The following is a 20490-nucleotide window of genomic DNA, read 5'->3' as shown; positions in this document are numbered from 1 at the left end:
ACGAGGGGTCATTGACAAATCTCCCCCAGGTCTTCGAAACATCATTGAATCGGCAAAATTATCAAAACTTTTTAATCCACAACTTTTCTAAGCGTGTAAACGGGACTTCCTATCCGCTGTAGCTATCCTTGTCTTACTCAAAGGATTCTCCAAAGTTTCGTTTGTCTCCAACGAGTTGATCGAGCATTTCGAAGCGGCTCTTCAGCGTTTAGTTTGCGATACGACGTTGGCGGTGATGTACGTCGCAACTCGGTTACGCGAGCGCGGATAACTATAGTCGATGGGAGTGAACCCGCGATATTATACGATTACTAAACTAGTATTTGAACGGAAACTTGCCGGCAGTCGATTTAGCGTAATGTAAACAGATGAACATTGTTCAAGATTTCCGGAATAGTTTGTTGATTTAAGCATACAATAGGTATTTTTCGGTTTAATTGTGAGTTCAGTGCAGGTGAATGTGCCCGGGCAATGGCCGGTGGTCAGAGACAATGGCTAGTGGCGCTCGTATGGGCAGCCCTGGGTTCAGTTTTGGCGGATTCCTGGACTACTTATCAGGAACAACCATGTTGTCGTCCAGTAACACATCACCGAGTTCGACACCACAGGGGTATGTACCGTAGAAGTTTATAAAGATATATTGCCAGTTTTATTTAAAAATGTTGTATTTTTTTTACTTGGAATCTTGGAAGCTGTAGGTGGAAATACAAGTAAATTTTAAAGCTAACCTCGATAACCGTCACTTGAAATAATTTACCTCGAAAATTTACTAAAATACGAAATAAAAACGTAACACTTTTGGAGACAAGGTCAGGTACGCTTCTAATTTAAAGAAACTGTTTAATAATTGAAGTTATTTCAGTTTATTTATTCAAATTATGACGACTTTTGTGAAAGCATTATTGAGACAATTAAGATAATAATTACTATTGTGTATATTTTTAAATAAAATATTTCACTTAAATGGTCCATAATTTAAAGGAAGGATTTTATACCTAAATTTCATACGTAGTCACTTATCCTACTATTACTTTTACCTACTAAATACAAAGTTTATAAAGCCAAAGTCTCTAAAATGGACTAATAATATTGTTCATACTCTTCATCACTAAACTGTGTTTTCCATTCTTAAAAACTACCCATACTTCATTCATATAAAAATAATTATGATCTGACAATGTTTCTATATCGGTGCTGGTGTTTCCGAGGGATATACAAAAAATAATTCCGACACAACGGGAACCTTTTGAACCTAGTTACCTTATTACAGTGCAAATTATCACATTTAACACTTGATACAGACCGACGACAGGTTATTAAAAGCAAATATGATTACATTTTGATGCATTAAATATAAATCCTTTCTTAAATGATATTACCTAAAACATATCGCAACAAATCTAAATAAATTTGTGAATAAAATAACTTATACGAGTTAAATCGCGTTAATTATTTTATTTGTTGAAACTACGTACCTAATTAAATTTAAACAAATATTAATTATATAATAAATAATTTATTTTAAGGATTTCAACACAAAATTTATATTTCTTAGACTTCATAGTAATTAATAATTAAAAAATGATAAATGGTAAGTAATACAAATTATGCCCTATTAAAAATGAGTCATAGTCTTATTCAAAGTTTCAAAGTTCCTAACAAGCCTATAGAAAGTAAATATATTTCTACCACGAATAAATTTCATGAAATTTTAACTATTCTAGAATCTTTGGGTTTTATGTTCTCCACTCTTTATACTTTTATTATGTAAATATGTGAGCACCATAATAATTTAGTTCTCTGCTGCATTGTTTTTATAACACCATTTTATTTTAGTTTACTAGTTTTTTTTGTTATATTGTAAATACTATTTTAAAAGAGTAAATATGGAGTTTTTTTTTATTTTTTTTATGGCTCTGACACGGTTTGTGCATAAGCCAGCGTCAAGTATAAGATTTTTATAGTTCGCACTTGTAATTTGCCATCCTCGGCCTAGATCGTATTGCTACGTTCTAAACCTTCACAGTCTCCTTTCTTAGGTAGCATACTCACTTAGAAATTCGACCGTGCCATCCATGTACGGTTTAATCACACGCCCGGTACCGCACAACCCTCCCAAATGCCGAGAACAAATTTAAATTAAATAAAAACCGGGAATCGAACCCGGTACCCCTCACCTAGCTGCCACTTAATAAGACCGCTAGACTATGAGGCCCTTAAATATGGAGTTTCTTTCTACTACAAGAGTTATTGTTTTTTAATATTTTTAACCTGTAATTTAGACTTTCAAAAGTGCTTTTAATAGGCATAATTGAAATAGATTTGACTGTTGAACCACCAGTTGTTATAAAAATTTTATAACAAGATCCATGACGGCTTTCCGGTGGTAACTAAAACTACATTTCAATGTTTACTAAATGATTTTAAGATGCCTTTGTTATTCGACCACACACATACGACCTATATGCTTACGAACGCATTCTCGGTACGTGGTTTTTAAACAAGCGAATACCGCACAAGTGTTTTGTTCTGAATAAGCTGTAGTGTGAGGCAATAACTTCGCGATTTCTTATTGTTTTCTTTGGATTGAGATTTGTCAATTACATCAAATTTTAATTGAATTTTACGTTTTTAACGGATTGAACACAGCTTTTCCGGAGCTGGATATAGGTAGTGGGCTGATCGGTTTTAGAGAAAGCATTCTCGAACCTAAGTTCGAGAATGCTTTCTCTAAAACCGATCTGATAATTTGCGAACTGATAATTTCGCTGTTTTGCTGATGATTTTTCTTTTTTTTCTGCTTTAAGTGCCTACAAATTTATGTAATTTTATTTTATTGTGTGCTTGTATTATCTTGTATATGTTTTAATTGGATTTTTTAATTTCTATTTTTTTTGTGAAACTTATGTTTACTTTAATTGTCACACATTTTAGATGTAAGATTTTGTAAAATAATTAGTAGATTAAGTACTGTGTGTGATGTCGTAAGCTTAATAACTAAATAAATAAAATAATAAAATAAGTTCTCTTGTCTTATGAATGGAGCAGTGTTGCTTCTGCGTGCGGCTCTCATCACCAATGGCTGTCTATGTGCAGTTAACATTCGCTCGAACGGTGAAGGAAAACATCTTGAAACCGGCTTGCCTTAGACCCAAAAAGCTGACGGTGTGTGGCACAGGAGGCTAATCATCTACTTGCCTATTAGGTTGACAAATGATTATGAAACATAGAAATCTAAGGTCGAGTTTTTTGCCAGTTCTTGTCTCTACGCCCTTGATGTGAACTGGTAGTAAATTAAGACTTTCCATTTTGAATATTGACGTTCATAAGTGTTAGGTTACTCACCGGGTCTGCGACCCAAAAAGTGTCTTGGCCTGCGAAATGAGAATCTTCTAGTGGTCCCTATACCAAGCTTCCTCCAATTGCTGGCTTTCAGCTGCAGCAGGTCGTCCTCTACTCTGATCGGGCGGTGAAGAAGGTACCGCTGGATCGACAGAGTGGAGTGTACAATATGATTAAATAAATTTTGATTTAGTTCTTACCCCGAAAGGTTCGCAACAATAAATGTTTCTATATTTAATTATCAAATAGACATAGAATGTTTCGTGTCTATCAACCTGCTAATCTACGGGTAATTTTGAGTAGGTAACATAAACATTTTGTTAACAACTTGTTAATGAGTTTATCCAGAGTTGTTCTGTAACTTACATTACAAGTAACATATATTATTAGGGATGCAACAATCGTTAACAAGCAACCTCTTCTAGACAAAAAGTGCATAACCAAATCAACAAAAATATAATTACAAATAACACTGAAAAATTATACAACTACCAAACTCTAAAATAGAAAAGTTAATAAAATAATAATTATTTATAGAATTTATACGAACATTTGTAGTGCCGATACATCCCTTCATCCAGTCACAATTTTTGTCTGTTTATTTATCGCTTAACATGCCATCTTTTTTATTTATACGAGTCGTAATTAGCGCTAGAACTCGCCGGTTTCACTATGTATTATATATATATCTCTATATATAAAACTCAGTTTTGTATCGCGCTGGACATACAACGACCAATATTTAAGCCTTGACTTGTTTAAGATATCGCGGAGTATGGTTAAAAGGGTATTAAGAATATCCATAGCGCAATATCACCTGCATGAGCATACCTTATATACACACTTCTATACTTCACGTACATACCACTTTTACACCATCACACGTCACAGCCAAATTAGATATTACTTAGTTAAATGAATTGAATATTTTTTATTGTTTTTTCCTCTTTTGTAAATGTTTGAACCTTTTTGTAAATATTATGTATTCCATTTTTGTAGGATCACGTAATAAATAAATAAAAGAAACAATTCTTCTTCTTCTGCGTCGTATTCTTCATTGTAAGGTGTCTGCTGCGCTGCTGCATCTCTCCTCCACCTTGTTCGATCTATAGCTTCTTTTACCGCAGCTGTTATGGGGCGGATTGGTGACCTGCCCCGCAGCCTTTTGCTTTCCATCTTGCAACGACAACCAGGTTGTCCAGGTCATCTGGTTTGCGATGAGCGATATGACCAATGAAATCACCTACAGCATATTGTTGAGTCTCGTAGGAACTTTGACTATCACGAAAATAGGCTAAATGAATTCCCATTTAGGAAATTTCCATGTCAGTATAATATTTAATTTCTGACTGGGAATGCCTTCCGAATTCTTCTCGGACATCTGACGACGACAATTTGGCATCATTAACGTAGCAAGAATTCTTAACGTTAACACGTCTGCAAATATATATATTTGAATAGCTCATTAAATAGGTAATTAAATAATATAACTTTAACAAATAATATTTAATGTGACAAGGACTTATTTATAGGCAAACATAATTATACAGAAAAATTAATACATCATTCATAAATTGTAGAAGATGAAAATTGATTTCAAATTTGTTTATTTTTAATTATCATTATTACTATCTTGATGTATTTGTGTTATGATTTAAATAAATTATTATGATTTATGATGAATTATAATTTGGTAGTTTTTATGTTTATAGAGGAAGTAGACAAAAGTCTAAATCACCTTGATTATCTAAGTCTAAATCTTGATTGAGTGATAGCGCCCATGGTCACTCTCAATGCCAGAAGGCTCGCGAGTACCGGCCTTTTAAGAATGTGTTTTTTTTTATAAAGGACCCTAAGTCGAATTGGTTCGGAAATACTTCAGTGGGCAGCTGGTTCCACATAGTGGTGGTGCGCGGCAAAAACTGTCTTAAAAATACGCTCAGTTGTGGAACGACGGATATATAAGATATATATTGTCGTTTTTGTTTTTTTTAATGCCAATAGCCAAGTGGGTTTCTAACTTTAACTTACCTTTTTACTTAATTTTGCCTTTGTCTCATTCACAACCAGCCAATACGGTCGTAGCGTTATAAAGCGTTTCTCTATAAATGGGACACAAGGACGCGAAACTCTTAGGTATAATTTTGATTATACCTAAGAGTTTCGCGTTCAATCAAACATTCAAACACTTCAGCTTTGAACAATGCAATATTGATATTTTAACAGTACGGTACAAAAACATTCCTTACAGATTTCTTTACAAATCGAAGTGCAAAGAATATATGTTGCCGGCTGTATCTTATAACAAAGGATGCGTCGTTTCCTGAGAAGTCGCAAGCAAAAACGCCGTTGCGGAATTCCGATATAACCTTACGCGATTTTAATACGACCGCAGCTATGTTTCATGCAAAGATTTATTTTATTATTTTCCTTATTTCCTATTTTTAAAATTAAACTAAACACAATAAAAACAAAACAAGTAAAATCTAAACCTTTTTATAACTAACTACGCTTCGCTGTGGCAAATTGTGATTGAATGGTTGAGAAATGAGAAACAAAACAAAGAATACATATCATATAAGTTTAATTTTGCAATACTTGTGGAAAAAAAAAATAAAAAAAAAATAGATGAAAATGCTTTTTGAACCGTACACAAACCAACATAACATTTTTATATACATATATGTATAATATATTGATTATAAATAACGCAATTCTTGTGAATTCAGCCAGAACAGTACAGATATTATATGTACACAATTTTTAATCAAAATTAAAATAAGCGACCTTTTTTTATGGAACAGAGGGCAAACGGGAGGTTCATCTGATGTTAAGTGATACCGCCCATGGACACTATCAACGCCAGAGGGTTCGCGTTGCCGGCCTATTAAAAATTGTTACGCTCTTGAAAGAATCGAAAGAATCGTCGAATTGGTTCGGAAGTTAAAAGCGTAGTATTACCCGTTCTTTTACATCTATATATATCTATTTAATATAGTAAGTTAAGTAGTCGTATTAACGTTCGAAAATCGTACAATTTTGCGACGGCGCCTGTTATTAAGAGATCAGTAATAGGCGTGTCGTTCCAGTTGTCTGCGCAAGGCGAGGTGCGGGGTGTATCACAAACCGGCTTGCGTGTGCGCAGGTAACCGACCGGCCCAACTAAATTGAGCCATAAAACCGTTTATACACGACGAGCCCGTGTCTTTGACTGCGTTTTATTGGATAGCCAATAAACTTTCGAGAATGTTTCGTTGTTAATAAATAGTAGGAATTTTGTCAGACATTTAATTTCCATAAAGGAAGATAACAGAAGAGTATATGCATTATCAATTTCCAATAATCCACAAGATTAACTAGACATAGACATAGACATAACATTTATTACAAACGAAAACACACACACATAAACACACAAAATAACAATACTTAAAGAAAAAAATAAAATAAAATAAGACATCAAAAACAATAAAAATTAAAAATTCCCTTTTGCCATTCGATTCGCTTCTAGTGTGCAATGTGTGTGTACTGTGGTTGTAATTGGCCTGTTAATTTGTTAACTAAATCGCCCGTCAAGCGATTGACCACCCCGCGGCAGCACAAGCCGAGGTCCGTATCTCTCAGGAGAAGCACTTGCGCTAGTCGTGGGAAAAGGCCATGAAGGCCGAGCTACACACGACAAAACCCGTGCTGACAACAGCGAGATTACATTCCATAAAAAAAACTTATTTATTTGGACACTATAAGAAAACAAACCATAGCTCACAGATGTTTATGAAAAAGACATGTAATTTAAGAAGAGGGTTTTTTCATTGTTTATTCAGAACTACTCTTCGTTCGTGGACAGATCGCGAACAAATTGCAGACTAGAGAGACTTAAAAGGCCGGCAACGCACTTACGAGCCTTGGGAGCGTTCAAGTATTATGCAACGAATCTTTCCTCTTGTAAAACGTTACGATGCGGGGCGGGGATTGAATTACGCGTTAATTATTTTCGACCTTAAAGTATTTTACACCACATAATGGTAACTTTTAGTCATTAGGTGGTCACGAAACGTGTTACTATACTTGTATAGAAAAAGCGTTACGGCGCGTTACATGGGGGGGACGTAATACTTGAACGCTCCCTGGCAATATGAGTGTCCATGGGCGGCGTGTATCACTTAAAATCAGGTGAGCCTCCTGCCCGTTTGCCTCCTATTACATAGAAAAAGACTTGTTTCTATAATAAAAAAGTTATATGTCGCTGACTTTTTCTAGGCATTTAAAGCTCTAATAAGCTTTTCTCTACATCTATCATTAAGGTAGTGTTCGTAAGTTTTCGGCCCTTTTATTTTACCTCTTTAGAATATATGCATTATTTTATCGGAATTTCCATAACGGTTTGGGAGCTTGACCGCCATTTGCATATTTTAATTTATTGTTATTTTATTTATGGACGCGATAATAATTATGTTGTTGAAGTTAATAACTGTTCGTTATTATTTATTATGTATTTAATAGCTGAATAGTGCCTCAAGCATATTAGTACCACTTTTTATTTCAATTATAGAATTGGTGTTTAGACCTTTGCGTGGTTGGATATTTATTTTATTAAATACTAGCTGACCCGACAAATGTTTTGCCGTTTCTATTATTTCTTGGAAACATTTTTTTAGCTTAATAAAATAACTATCTACTATAATAAAAAATAGGAGTTGGTGATAGAAGAGTGAAAATTTAGGGTTGTATGTATTTTTTAATGCCATAGTCAACAGTAACTATTTACTTTTTTACACATTACCCACACATTGTCTATGCTTGAAAACGAAATGCATTTTCGAGGATTCCTACAAAAAATGAATACGTTTATGTCCTATTATTTTTGAGAGCTTTGCTTACTTTTGCTGACAAGAGGCAGGGAAGGAAAGGATAAATTGCAGTAACTCTGCTTACGTAATACTTGAACCCTAATGTTAATTTGAATATGTAGTACACGAATAAAGGCTATTTTTATTTAAATTAAATTAAACATTAGAGGGTATTATGTGATGATATCCCCAGTAGTGTTGCGGTTTCCCTAATGAAAGACGGGGAGGCTAAAAGCCATAAATCTAATTGTTTAATCATTCCGAGGTCCTATATGTCAGAGCGAAGGGCTGATTAGTGCGTCACCGCCGCCAGACACGTTAATCGCTAGTGGCTGTACCATCAGTTTGACAAAGTATTAGACGTCTCTGTGTTATATATTTGTATTTAAATTAATTTTGTACTGATTCTTATGTTTAGTTTTGGTTATTATTATTATATATGGTCTAAGATCCCGCTATACAACGACCTTCACCGAGATGCTTATTTAATGAAACTTATTTTATGTATAATTTAATATGTCAATAAATATAATCCATATGGGTTGCCTAGCAAATTACAGTCCAGAGTATTTTTAATTAATTAAAAAAAAAAAATTTTTTAAACATTTCACCGGTATGTTTATTAGATAAATTCTATACCAATCGAAAGTATGAAGCCCATAGAATGTGCAAAAGTTAGGTTGTTTTTAATCAATTAATTATTTATGTGTATATTTTTTATGTGACACTAAAGTATATATACATCTTTAGTATAAAAGAAGGTTTTAGTGATACATATATAATACTACCCTGATTAAAAATATTGATTGAAAAAAGTTCAAAAAATTTACTACATGCAAATTATAATTTTTTTTTTTTTTTTAAATATTAATTAAACATACTCTGGACTGAAATTTGCTAGACAACCCATATGGATTATATTTATTGACATATTAAATTAAATATAAAATAAGTTTCATTAAATAAGCATCTCGGTGAAGGTCGTTGTATAGCGGGATCTTATACTAATATATATATGTTACTGTAAAAGCTCGAACTGCAGTAAATTCTAAGATATTCCAGTAAAACCTAAGATCTACCAATTCCTAATGGTAAATGTCCCAAAAGGTTTGCGATTCGAACTCTTACCACCATTCCGTTGGTAAATCTTAGGATTTACATTAATGGCACGGTAAATGTTGAAAAACAAAAAAAAATTAAGTAAGACTAGCTTATGTAAGCATTATGTTTGTATTTCGTTGTTAAATTCCAAATAGAGAACTACTGATTCAGTTAGATATGATAGAGATTGAGATATTCAAAGATATCGTTGTGTTTTTTCAAAATAATTTAAATAAGTTAGTATTAGTTTGTACTTATTACTATCATATGATACCTTTATAATACTATGTACCTGTTTTGTCTAATAGTACATTAAAGTAAATAATTAAGAATTACTCATTGTTTTATTCCTAAAACCAACATCTACCAGCTGACAGTGGTAAAACCTAGCATATACTGAATTCGAATGGTAAAAGCTCGAAAAAATCGTCGTGTTTTCAAAAAAACTTACATTTACCAACTCATGTCGGTAAATCCTAAGACTTACACTTAAATCTTAAGATTAACCGTAGTTCGAACTTTTACAGTAACATATACATTGCAAACTCTTCATAACGTCATTCGTTATAAGGAAAACCCCTAAAACGTAAATATATTTACATTAGTTTCTGTTTGGTAGGTACATATTTAGACATCAAGCTTACAAAAGTAACCTTTTGTGGTGTCGAAATTTCTAAAAAAGACACCTATAGTCATAAACAGCCGTCTCGCCTTTGTTATTGTTTATAGCATTAGATTAGATTACATTGATCTGAAATTTGGTCTCAGTTACTAAACGCACCACCGTCACCTATCGTGTATTATCAGTCGTAAACCAACTTCGAAACTGTCAAGATGGCCAGTAAAAGAAAATTGTATTATATGCGTTTAAAATAATTTACCTATTGATAGTAATAAAATTAGAAATTATTGTAGGTTAATTTTTTTTTCTCTTCCCTCCCTATAACGTAATCTCTATAACGAAAAAAATTCTCGGTCCCTTGCAATTCGTTATAAAGAGTTTGCACTGTATATATTTTGTACCTAGGGGATATGAGACGGCGAAGGCTTAGATTGTTTCTGATAAGCAGAACCAGTCTGTTGTACAGACTGTTAATAAAGACGTTGCGACTAGTGAATGCTGTCTCTGACACTATCGACATCTTTATATATTCGCGGAGTGTTCACTACCGACATTGTGTATCTTATCATCAACTATTTCGATGGGCTTCATTTTAAAATTCAATTTCACACAACTCAACAGCTCTGTAGATGAAAGCTTGTTTGAACGGTAATTCCAAGTACGTGTATGACGAATATAAAACCGCGAACCAAGGCTAGTATAGGCATGTGGTCGCAAACATTGTGTTTATATTTTGTAAAGCAATCGATCTGACAGCTTGATTTTATAGCTCTTAAATTTGACTTTATTTATTATTATTTTATTTATGGCTAGCTTTCGACGTTGGCATATTTTATAGCAATGTTAGGCTGAATTTAGTCTCACGCTCACCGTCAGCGCTCATAGATCAGCGCGTAGTTTGTCAGCGCTGACGCTCAGCGTGGTTCGTTTTAGTATCGTACTGACCGCCTTACTCGACCTGTATCCACTTCGCGATTTGCCATGACTGTACACGCTGACGACGTCCGTTCGACACTACAACGCTCACTGAAAGCAGAGGCGCTCTTGCGATCGTCAGCGCTGACAGCTACGCGGCGCCGACGCGCGACGCGTACGGCCGCGCAGCCATCGGCGCTGACCACCGTGCGCGCTGATAGCTACGCGTCATTCAAAAACGCTTCCTAGAAGTTCATATATCTCGACCATCAGCGCCGACGGTGCGCGTGCGTTCGGCGTGACACTAAATTCAGCCTTAGCCTAGTGGCTTCAGCGTGCGACTTTCATCCCTGAGGTCGTAGGTTCGATCCCTGGCTGTGCACCAATGGACTTTCTATGTGCGCATTTAACATTCGCTCGAACCGTGAAGGAAATCGTGAGGATTGCCTTACACTAAAAAAGTCGACGGCGTGTATTAGGCACTCCTGAGATACACATTGGTAATGAAACAGATACAGAAATCTGAGGCCCAGACCTAAAAAGGTTGTAGCACCAATGATTTATTTTATTTAATATGATATTAACATCACTAAAGATACAATTAGATATTAAATTGCGATACTAGGTCATACTTACACGAGATAGTCGCTATAAATCAACTTTATTGTTACCCGCAATAATTTTAAAGGAGCTTTTGAATTTTCACATTTTCACGTAGGAAAATTGTAGTATCTTGAGAAAATTTGCTATAAATCAACCTTAACATACACTCGAGATATTAACGTCCTATTCGGCAGAGTATTGGGATATTAATCGCCCGAAGCTCAGTAGTTAAGCACTTATTTAAAGTAAGTGTGCTTTTTAGTACTTTTCAATCAACTTTAACTTATACCCAAGATATTCACTTTCTAATCGGCAGAGTATTGGGATATTAATCGCCAGTAGCTCAGTAGTTGCGCACTTATTTAAAGTTAGTGTCATTATATATTGTTCTTCAATCAACTTTAACTTATACCCGAGATATTCACTTTCTATTCGGCAGAGTATTGGGATATTAATCGCCTGTAGCTCAGTAGTTGAGCTCTTATTTAAAGTAAGAGTCATTATATATTGTTCTTCAATCAACTTTAACTTAAACCGAGATATTCGCTTTCTATTCGGCAGAGTATTGGGATATTAATCGCCAGAAGCTCAGTAGTTGAGCACTTATTTAAAGTAAGTGACATTGTTCATTGTTCTCCAATCAACATTTACTTATACTCGAGATATTCACTTTCTATTCGGCAGAGTATTGGGATAAATCGCCCGAAGCTCAGTAGTTAAGCACTTATTTAAATTAAGTGTGCTTTTTAGTACTCTTCAATCAACTTTAACTTATACCCAAGACATTCACTTTCAGAGTATTGGGATATTATTCGCCAGTAGCTCAGTAGTTGAGCACTTATTTAAAGTAAGTGTCATTATTTATTGTCCTTCAATCAACATTAACTTATACCCGAGATATTAACGTCCTATTCGGCAGAGTATTGGGATAGTAATCGCCAGTAGCTCAGTAGTTGAGCACTTATTTAAAGTAAGTGTCAATATTTATTGTTCTTCAATCAACATTAACTTATACCCGAGATATTCACTTTCTATTCGGCAGAGTATTGGGATATTAATCGCCCAAAGCTCAGTTGTTAAGCACTTATTTAAATTAAGTGTGCTTTTTAGTACTCTTCAATCAACATTAACTTATACCCGAGATATTCACTTTCTTTTCGGCAGAGTATTGGGATATTAATCGCCAGTAGCTCAGTAGTTGAGCACTTATTTAAAGTAAGTGTCATTATTTAATGTTCTTCAGTCAACTTTAACTTAAAACGAGATATTCACTTTCTATTCGGCAGAGTATTGGGATATTAATCGCCCAAAGCTCAGTTGTTAAGCACTTATTTAAATTAAGTGTGCTTTTTAGTACTCTTCAATCAACATTAACTTATACCCGAGATATTCACTTTCTTTTCGGCAGAGTATTGGGATATTAATCGCCCAAAGCTCAGTTGTTAAGCACTTATTTAAATTAAGTGTGCTTTTTAGTACTCTTCAATCAACATTAACTTATACCCGAGATATTCACTTTCTTTTCGGCAGAGTATTGGGATATTAATCGCCCAAAGCTCAGTTGTTAAGCACTTATTTAAATTAAGTGTGCTTTTTAGTACTCTTCAATCAACATTAACTTATACCCGAGATATTCACTTTCTTTTCGGCAGAGTATTGGGATATTAATCGCCAGTAGCTCAGTAGTTGAGCACTTATTTAAAGTAAGTGTCATTATTTAATGTTCTTCAGTCAACTTTAACTTAAAACGAGATATTCACTTTCTATTCGGCAGAGTATTGGGATATTAATCGCCAGAAGCTCAGTAGTTGAGCACTTATTTAAAGTAAGTGTCATTATTTATTGTTCTTCAATCAACTTTAACTTAAACCCGAGATATTCACTTTCTATATCGGCAGAGTATTGGGATATTAATCGCCTGTAGCTCAGTTGTTGAGCACTTATTTAAAGTAAGTATGCTTATTGTTATCATCAATTAATTTTGACTTATACAAAAGTATACATCTTTTTTGAACATGCAAAAATCTGTCTGACACGTGCCCCATTGTTACGGGAGGTTTTGACAGTCTGATCATATATTTATTTACTTTTATGAACGTGAACTCTGAGGGTTAACAAAGGGTTAGTAAAAGCCTTTATTGTTGTAAGTACTTATACTAGTACATAAAAATGTGAAGTACTAAACAATTAAGGCTAATAATTAATCGGCAAACCGGTTGATTTTTGTTATGTACAGCTTGTCCTCGGACCTCCTCTAAGGGCTTCCAATCTTCTCTTTTTCTAGCTTTACGTAGCCACATGGGGTCAGCTGCTCTTCGCACATCATCTTCCCATCTTATAATTTGACTTCCTTGTTTTCTTTTGTCATAGCGAGGAAGCCATTCCGTCACTTTCTTCGTCCTTCTTTATCTTCTCTCATAATGTGTCCTGTCCATTTCTTTATTTTTTTTAGGGGTTGAGACACCTAATCACTTAGGCCTTAGGGGTTTGAATGATGGATAGTAGCCGATTCTCAGACTTACTGAATATGCATAAAACATTTCATAAGAATCGGTTGAGCCGTTTCGTAGGAGTATGGGAATGAACATTGTGACACGAGAATTTTATATATTAGATGTACTTTATTGACTTATGTTTTATGTTTCTTTCTTTTATAATACGTATATGTGTAGCTGTAAGATTACTTTTTTTTTATGGCTCTGGCACGGTTTGTGCATTAGCCAGCGTCAAGTATAAGATTTTTATAATTCGTGCTTTTTGCCTTAGAAATTCGACCATGTCCTCCATGTACGGTTTAGGCACTCGCCCGGTACCGCACAACCCTCCCAAAGGCCGAGAACAAATACATTAAATTAAAACTTGCCCTCGAACCGGGAATCGAACCCGGTACCCCTCACCTAGCTATAAGATTACTTATAAATAAATTATGGTAACTCTAGGATAGATAGAAAATCTGTCTACTGTCTTTGACCTAATTGAATTGTCAGGATGTTTACGATTGTAATCTTCGTTCCTACAGGATTGTTATGGGATTTCCTGTACCGTGTTTATTGGGCGTGTGGCGTCAAGTCGCGTCGGTAAATTGAATAGTGCATTTGACTGACGGTTTCTTGAATTCACTGTATCGAATTTCAAAGTGAGAAATCCCTTCACGTTTAAATATTTACAACATAAGTATATATATAATATATATTGTGTAACAATAGTAACCGAAATTGTTTTCGTGTAGGTAGGTAAGTAATAATTATGATAATTTTAAAATTAATTATTAATCAAAAGCTTGAGTAAATATTTATGTTTTTTTACAAAGTATGATGATGTTATTTGACTCTTTTTAAAATAAATATTGCTGTTTTTTTTTGTTGTAAAGGTCGGCAACGCAATTGCGAGCCTTTTAGCAATGTGAGTGTTTATGGGTATCACTTAACATCCGATGAGCCTCGAAATCGAAGAAGATTTTTTTTTCTTATCGACCTGTCAATAATTACGTAGATAAGAGCCCTATTCATAACCAGACACAAACTCATTGCGATTCCACTGTATAATCATGTTGACGTTTGTATCAGTTTGACGTCATTCATTTAGAATACCTGCTTAATAAACGTCACTAAGCTGAATTAGGCCTCAACAGATTAATAAAAAAAGAATTCAGTGGCGCTTCAACCTATATAGGTTTCATGATAATTTGTCAAGACAGGTGATCAGCCTCCTGTGCCTGACACGACGTCGACTTTTTAGGTCTAAGGCAAGCCGGTTTCCACACGATGCTTTCACCGTTCGAGCGAATGTTAAATGCGCACTTAGACAGTCCATTGGTGCACAGCCGGGGATCGAACCTACGAACTAAGGGATGAGAGTCGCACTCTGAAGCACTAGGCCAACACTGCCTCAGCAGCTTAAGGCATTCAAAATGTGTCCCTGATGTGATAAAAACAGCCAAGAAGGTTAGAAATTATCATTCACTAATTGTAACTTAGGGAGCGTTCAAGTATTACGTAACGAATTTTGTGGGGGGGGGGGATCCTTTTGTAAAACGTTACGTTGCGGGGCGGGGATTGAACTTATTGTTACCTCGACTTTCCAGTACTTTACACCACAGAATGGTAACTTTTAGGTATAGAGAGTCACAAGGTGGTCACGAAACGTTTTACTATACCCAATACAGAAAAACGTTACAGCGCGTTACGGGGGGGGGGGGGGGGGTCAATAATCTCCAAAAATTGCGTAATACTTGAACGCTCCCTTAGTGATAAGTGATAAACCGCTTCAATAGTTTTATTTTATTTCAGTTTTATTAATTAAAATCAGAAATCTCTATACATTTTACAAATGACTAGGCAAACGGAGCATCGAAAAATTATTTTTTTGTGCAATCCATACCTGCCGGTCTCTGTTTATGGTGACGCTTAGTTGAGTGGAATGATTTTGTAAAACTGTTGGACGGTTTCCAACGCATGAGAAACAAACGAAACAGTCAAATGAGATACTGGGCTTCAGTGAAGAGGAAATCAAATTATTCTTTGGAGTTGGGCCATGATTGGAATTAAGTTTTTACATATTGAAACTTTGCAATGCAGTTTATGAAACTTTATAACGAGGGATATTAACTGTAGCTGTTTTTGTTTTTAGTATTGTTCAATATATAGTAAGTATCTCTTTGAGTATTAATTTTAATTGTGTGTATTATTGATTAATTTTGACAATTCAATATTAGTGTATTTACACAAATACAGTATTTATAATTTTCTTAACCTATAAAGTAATAATAAAAAAAATTAAAAATAAATAAAATGAAAATCAAAACAAATTAATTTTTTTTTTAATTATATTAATAATTTATTTTTTAAATTTTAATTATTTTAAAAATTTGACAAATTACATTTCTCAGTTTGGTTTATTTGTAAAGCTGCTTTCAAGCAAATAAATAAATAAGATACTAATGTTATTTGCATTACTTTCAAGGGAGATTTAAAAAGAAAGTTACAGGAGTATAGGAGAAACATTAAAAGGTTAAGTAAGAGTTTGCAACTCCTCTCTAGATCTATGTCTGTAATTATGTTTCAGGGTTTTTGGCGCCCACGTTTCCTGGTATTTGCACAGACTATTTCATTGATTTCTATTATTTATTTTTTGCCTCAATGGCTCAGTTGTAAGTGAGGTTATTTATACTAAAAAAATGCGCTGCAACCTCTTTAGGTCTGGGCCATTTCTGTTTCACGTTCATTTGTCAATCTAATAGCCTAAGCCGGTTTCCTCATGATACTTTCCATCACCGTACGAATTTGTATTAAATGCACTCTACAGAAAGTCCATTGCACAGCCAATCGAACTTACGACTTCAGGCTTGAGAGTCGCACGCAGAAGCCACTAGGCCAACACTAGTTTAAAATCTCGGCAAAGATGGCGTGAGGGTCGTGTTTGTAAAATGATAGAATATTCTTAAAATACCAAAATACCGTATTCTCTGACTTTAACGAAATATTATACTTATAATAGGAATAATAAAATTGTCGTCCCTTATTCATTCCCAAGGTTGAAAATCAGCAGAATTATCCAAATTCTGTCTCCAAAAACCTAGGAGTTCAGCCACCTCTCATTCCAATTCTTCGCCATTATAACGGATTAAACAGTACTTATCAGGAGCTGGATATATTCGGTAGTGGGCTGATCGATTTAAATAAACATTGTTAATCTTTCTGTTACCCAATCCGCATTAAGCAAGAAATTAATAGTAACATCTAAAAGTGTAATATTTTATTTTTTTTGTAACATTTATGTTTGCCATAATTGTCATATATTTTAGAATAATAGCTTGTAACAGATACTGTACAAACATTATACATATATGATTTGGTGATTATTAATAAATATACAATATAAACTCTTTATACGATACTTGTTATAGCGAAAACCTCTCTAGGTACAAAGTGTTTCCTAACCGCACTTTGTACCTAACACTAAAATTGTAGACCAATTAAAAAAAAAATTAAATTAAACTTAAAAATAATTACATTTGTTTGGTTTAACACAAAACCCATACATTGGTTCACTCTTTATAACGCGATATCCACTCTCTATAACGAAGTAATAATTTCATACTTAAACATCAACAACATACTTAAGTGTAATTGTTTTTATAATCAGCTTAAAAAAGTAACCTTTTGAGGTGCTGAAATTTCTAAGAAAGACACCTGAGGTCATAAACAGCCGTCTCGCCTTTGTTATTGTTAATTGCATTAACACTAATTGTGCCATTGTTCTTAGATTACATTACCTGTAGGAAATTTTGGTCTCAGTTACTAAACGGACCACCGTCACCTATCGTGTATTATCAGTCGTAAACAAACTTTGATACTGTCAAGATGGCCAGTAAAGAAAAGCGTTATGTTTAATATGTGTTTAGAATAGTTGACCTATTGATAGTAATTAAATTAGAAATTTTTGTAGGTAATTGGTTAAATATGGTTTTTTTTCTCTCGTGCCTTGAAATTTTTTATAACGAATTTACACTGTATTAGTATGGTAAATGTACCCATAACGAAAGAAATCCGTCGGTGTCATATTATAAGTATGCGATAAACTGTTGAATGGCTAATTTTAACTCATAGATTAAAGAGCGCGTTTCTCTGGCGTCGCTCCAGTCGTTTCAATTAAACCCACATACCACATGACGCTATAAAGCCAAAGTTGTCTGCAAATAAGTTAAATAACATACATTTAACATACAAAAATATTCACAAAGAAATATGATGTTATTTGTTTAACTCTTTCTTTGTTTTTAACCTGTCGCATTAACTGTAATGAGAACAATATAAACTAAAACTATCTTTATGGTTCTTGCTCTTTATGTATTTCAGAAAAGTAAGGTAAATTAGTATTACTAAAATTGTGCAGAAAATAATTTCCGTAAATAAAGACATTCTCGTGTTTAAATTTTTTTTTGTTGCAAAAATTGTGAAAAATATACAGTTATCACCCGTATTTGTATTATTCACCGTACGGACGCGTGTTAAATGAGCACATTTAAATATTTTTGAAGTGAAACTTCTTTAGGCGCATGAGGGTAAATTTTTACGGAACGTCACGAAGATGTGCAGCGTTTTTGTCGAAGAAAAGGGAGAGAGCGAATGAGCCCGATTGAGAGAGAGTGAGAAGGGTGAATTATCTTAAAGACGTAAAATGCCACGTGTTTTAATTATCGAAGAAATAAATTAAAAAAAATATATAATTTGTATTAATTTTCGACACTTAATATTTTAATAACAATTAATTTCCTAACATATCTTCCTTTTTCCCTCCCTCTAAGTCGCGGAAATCTAAAATTTTAGATTTGTATAAATATGAACAAGACTTAAAAATTAGTTTGCCAAAGAAGTTTCACTTCTGACAAGTGTACTTTGTACGCACGCACTTTTTTTTATGTAATAGGAGGCAAACGGGTTCACCTGATGTTAAGTGCCGCGCCCATGGACACTCATTGCCAGAAGGCAAGTGGGTTGCCGGCCTAAATTCCCACCAAGACGCGCAATTTTGTCGCACGTTCAAGCCATAAAAGCTGTTTATTAATTTGACGATACGAAACAAGAAATATTGTACATCGATATCTTCACGATCGCAGCGGAGGCGTTCCATCGTACAATTTATATTAATATTATGAATGTTCTACATAAATCGCTTAGAAAACAGGCTATTTATTTCGTGTATTACAAAAATATTACGAAATCGTTTAATCTTGAAATAATATTATTTATCTGTCGTTAAACAACGGAGCTGTACTTAGGGCTTTTTGGCTTGGAGCTGACCATGGAAGTATCCGCACCAATTCTACTAAGGGTCTTCAAGAGAAGAAACCTTAAAGGCTGGCATCGCACTTACAAGTCTTCTTTTGCTGTGTGTTTTTTTATAGAACAGGGGGCAGGAGGCTCACCTGTTAAGTGATACTGCAGCCCATGAACCACTCACTTTTCCAGAGGTTTACCCAGTCCGTTGCCGGCTTTTTAATAATTCGTACGCTCTTTTCTTGAAGGACTTTGAGTCGTATTAAATCGGTTATATTTCAGTGGGTGTGGTGGTGGTGCGCGGCAAATACTGCCTTAAAACCGCTCAGGCTTGCGATTCTGTAACTTACTTTTCGAACTCGCACAGCGGTTTTCGCAGCGGTGGTCGCGCTCAAATCAATCGTGAAGCAGTAATTTTACGATTTGGCATTCTAATAAACAGTAAACTACAAGCTCCCTCCTTATCATCAGTTGTGGAACGACGAACGTCGAGGTGGTACGGTGTCCATGGGTGACACCGTACCATGTCTGTCGTATAGCCTGCAGCCCCAAAACAATTGTATATATATATGCTATTTTGCCTATATCTTGATTGTTTCAATTCCACATATATTTTTATTTTGTAATTTCTGTTTTAATATCGTTACGTGTCAGAACATTAAATAAATAAATATTTATTGTAGGTACTTAATAAAACGATACCAAAAATAGTAAAGGTATCTTCAACTATAAATACACTAGCAGACCCGGCAAACGTTTGTTTTGCCATGTATATTATTTGTAGGAAGCATTTTCTTAGTTCAATAAAATAATTATTTACAATAATAAAAAATAGGGGTTTATCGTAAAGGGGTGAAAATTAGGGGTTGTATGTATTTTTGTATACTGTATCATAAAAAAATAAAAACAATTTTTTTTGCATAAAATATATTTAAAAAAGTATGGGGTAGACACCCCTTATCAGTAAGGGGTTTGAAAGATAAATAGTAGCCGATTCTCAGACTTACTGCATATAAAATCTCATAAGAGTCGGTCGAGCTGTTTTGGAGGAGTAGGAACGAACATTGTGACACGAGAATTTTATACATTGGATATTTAAAAAAAATGGAGTAAAACAACTTATAAATAATAATACTTATTACTACACGTTAGTCAAGTGGCAAAAAAGGTCATATTAGTCGAATCAACGATTGAGCAGGCTTGTAAATAATGTCTCAATGACAATTGACACACTAAATACATGACGTTTGTTTACGTGTCTATAACCATGGTATGACGC

At 34.3% G+C, this 20490-nt stretch overlaps 1 protein-coding gene across 1 annotated transcript in view; it reads left to right on the top strand.

The window, feature by feature from the left end:
* Nucleotides 1–224: 224 nt before the first annotated feature.
* Nucleotides 225–20490, top strand: part of LOC125061612 (semaphorin-2A-like) — a 93816-nt gene continuing 73550 nt past the window's right edge. The window contains exon 1 of the mRNA XM_047667121.1: nucleotides 225–610. Within this exon, the coding sequence (XP_047523077.1) occupies nucleotides 472–610 (139 nt within the window). The 5' untranslated portion in view covers nucleotides 225–471. The remainder of the gene's footprint in view (nucleotides 611–20490) is intronic.

Source organism: Pieris napi, chromosome 23 (genome assembly GCF_905475465.1).
Source record: "Pieris napi chromosome 23, ilPieNapi1.2, whole genome shotgun sequence".
Taxonomy (NCBI): domain Eukaryota; kingdom Metazoa; phylum Arthropoda; class Insecta; order Lepidoptera; family Pieridae; genus Pieris; species Pieris napi.
This window is presented reverse-complemented; position numbering and strand designations above follow the sequence as displayed.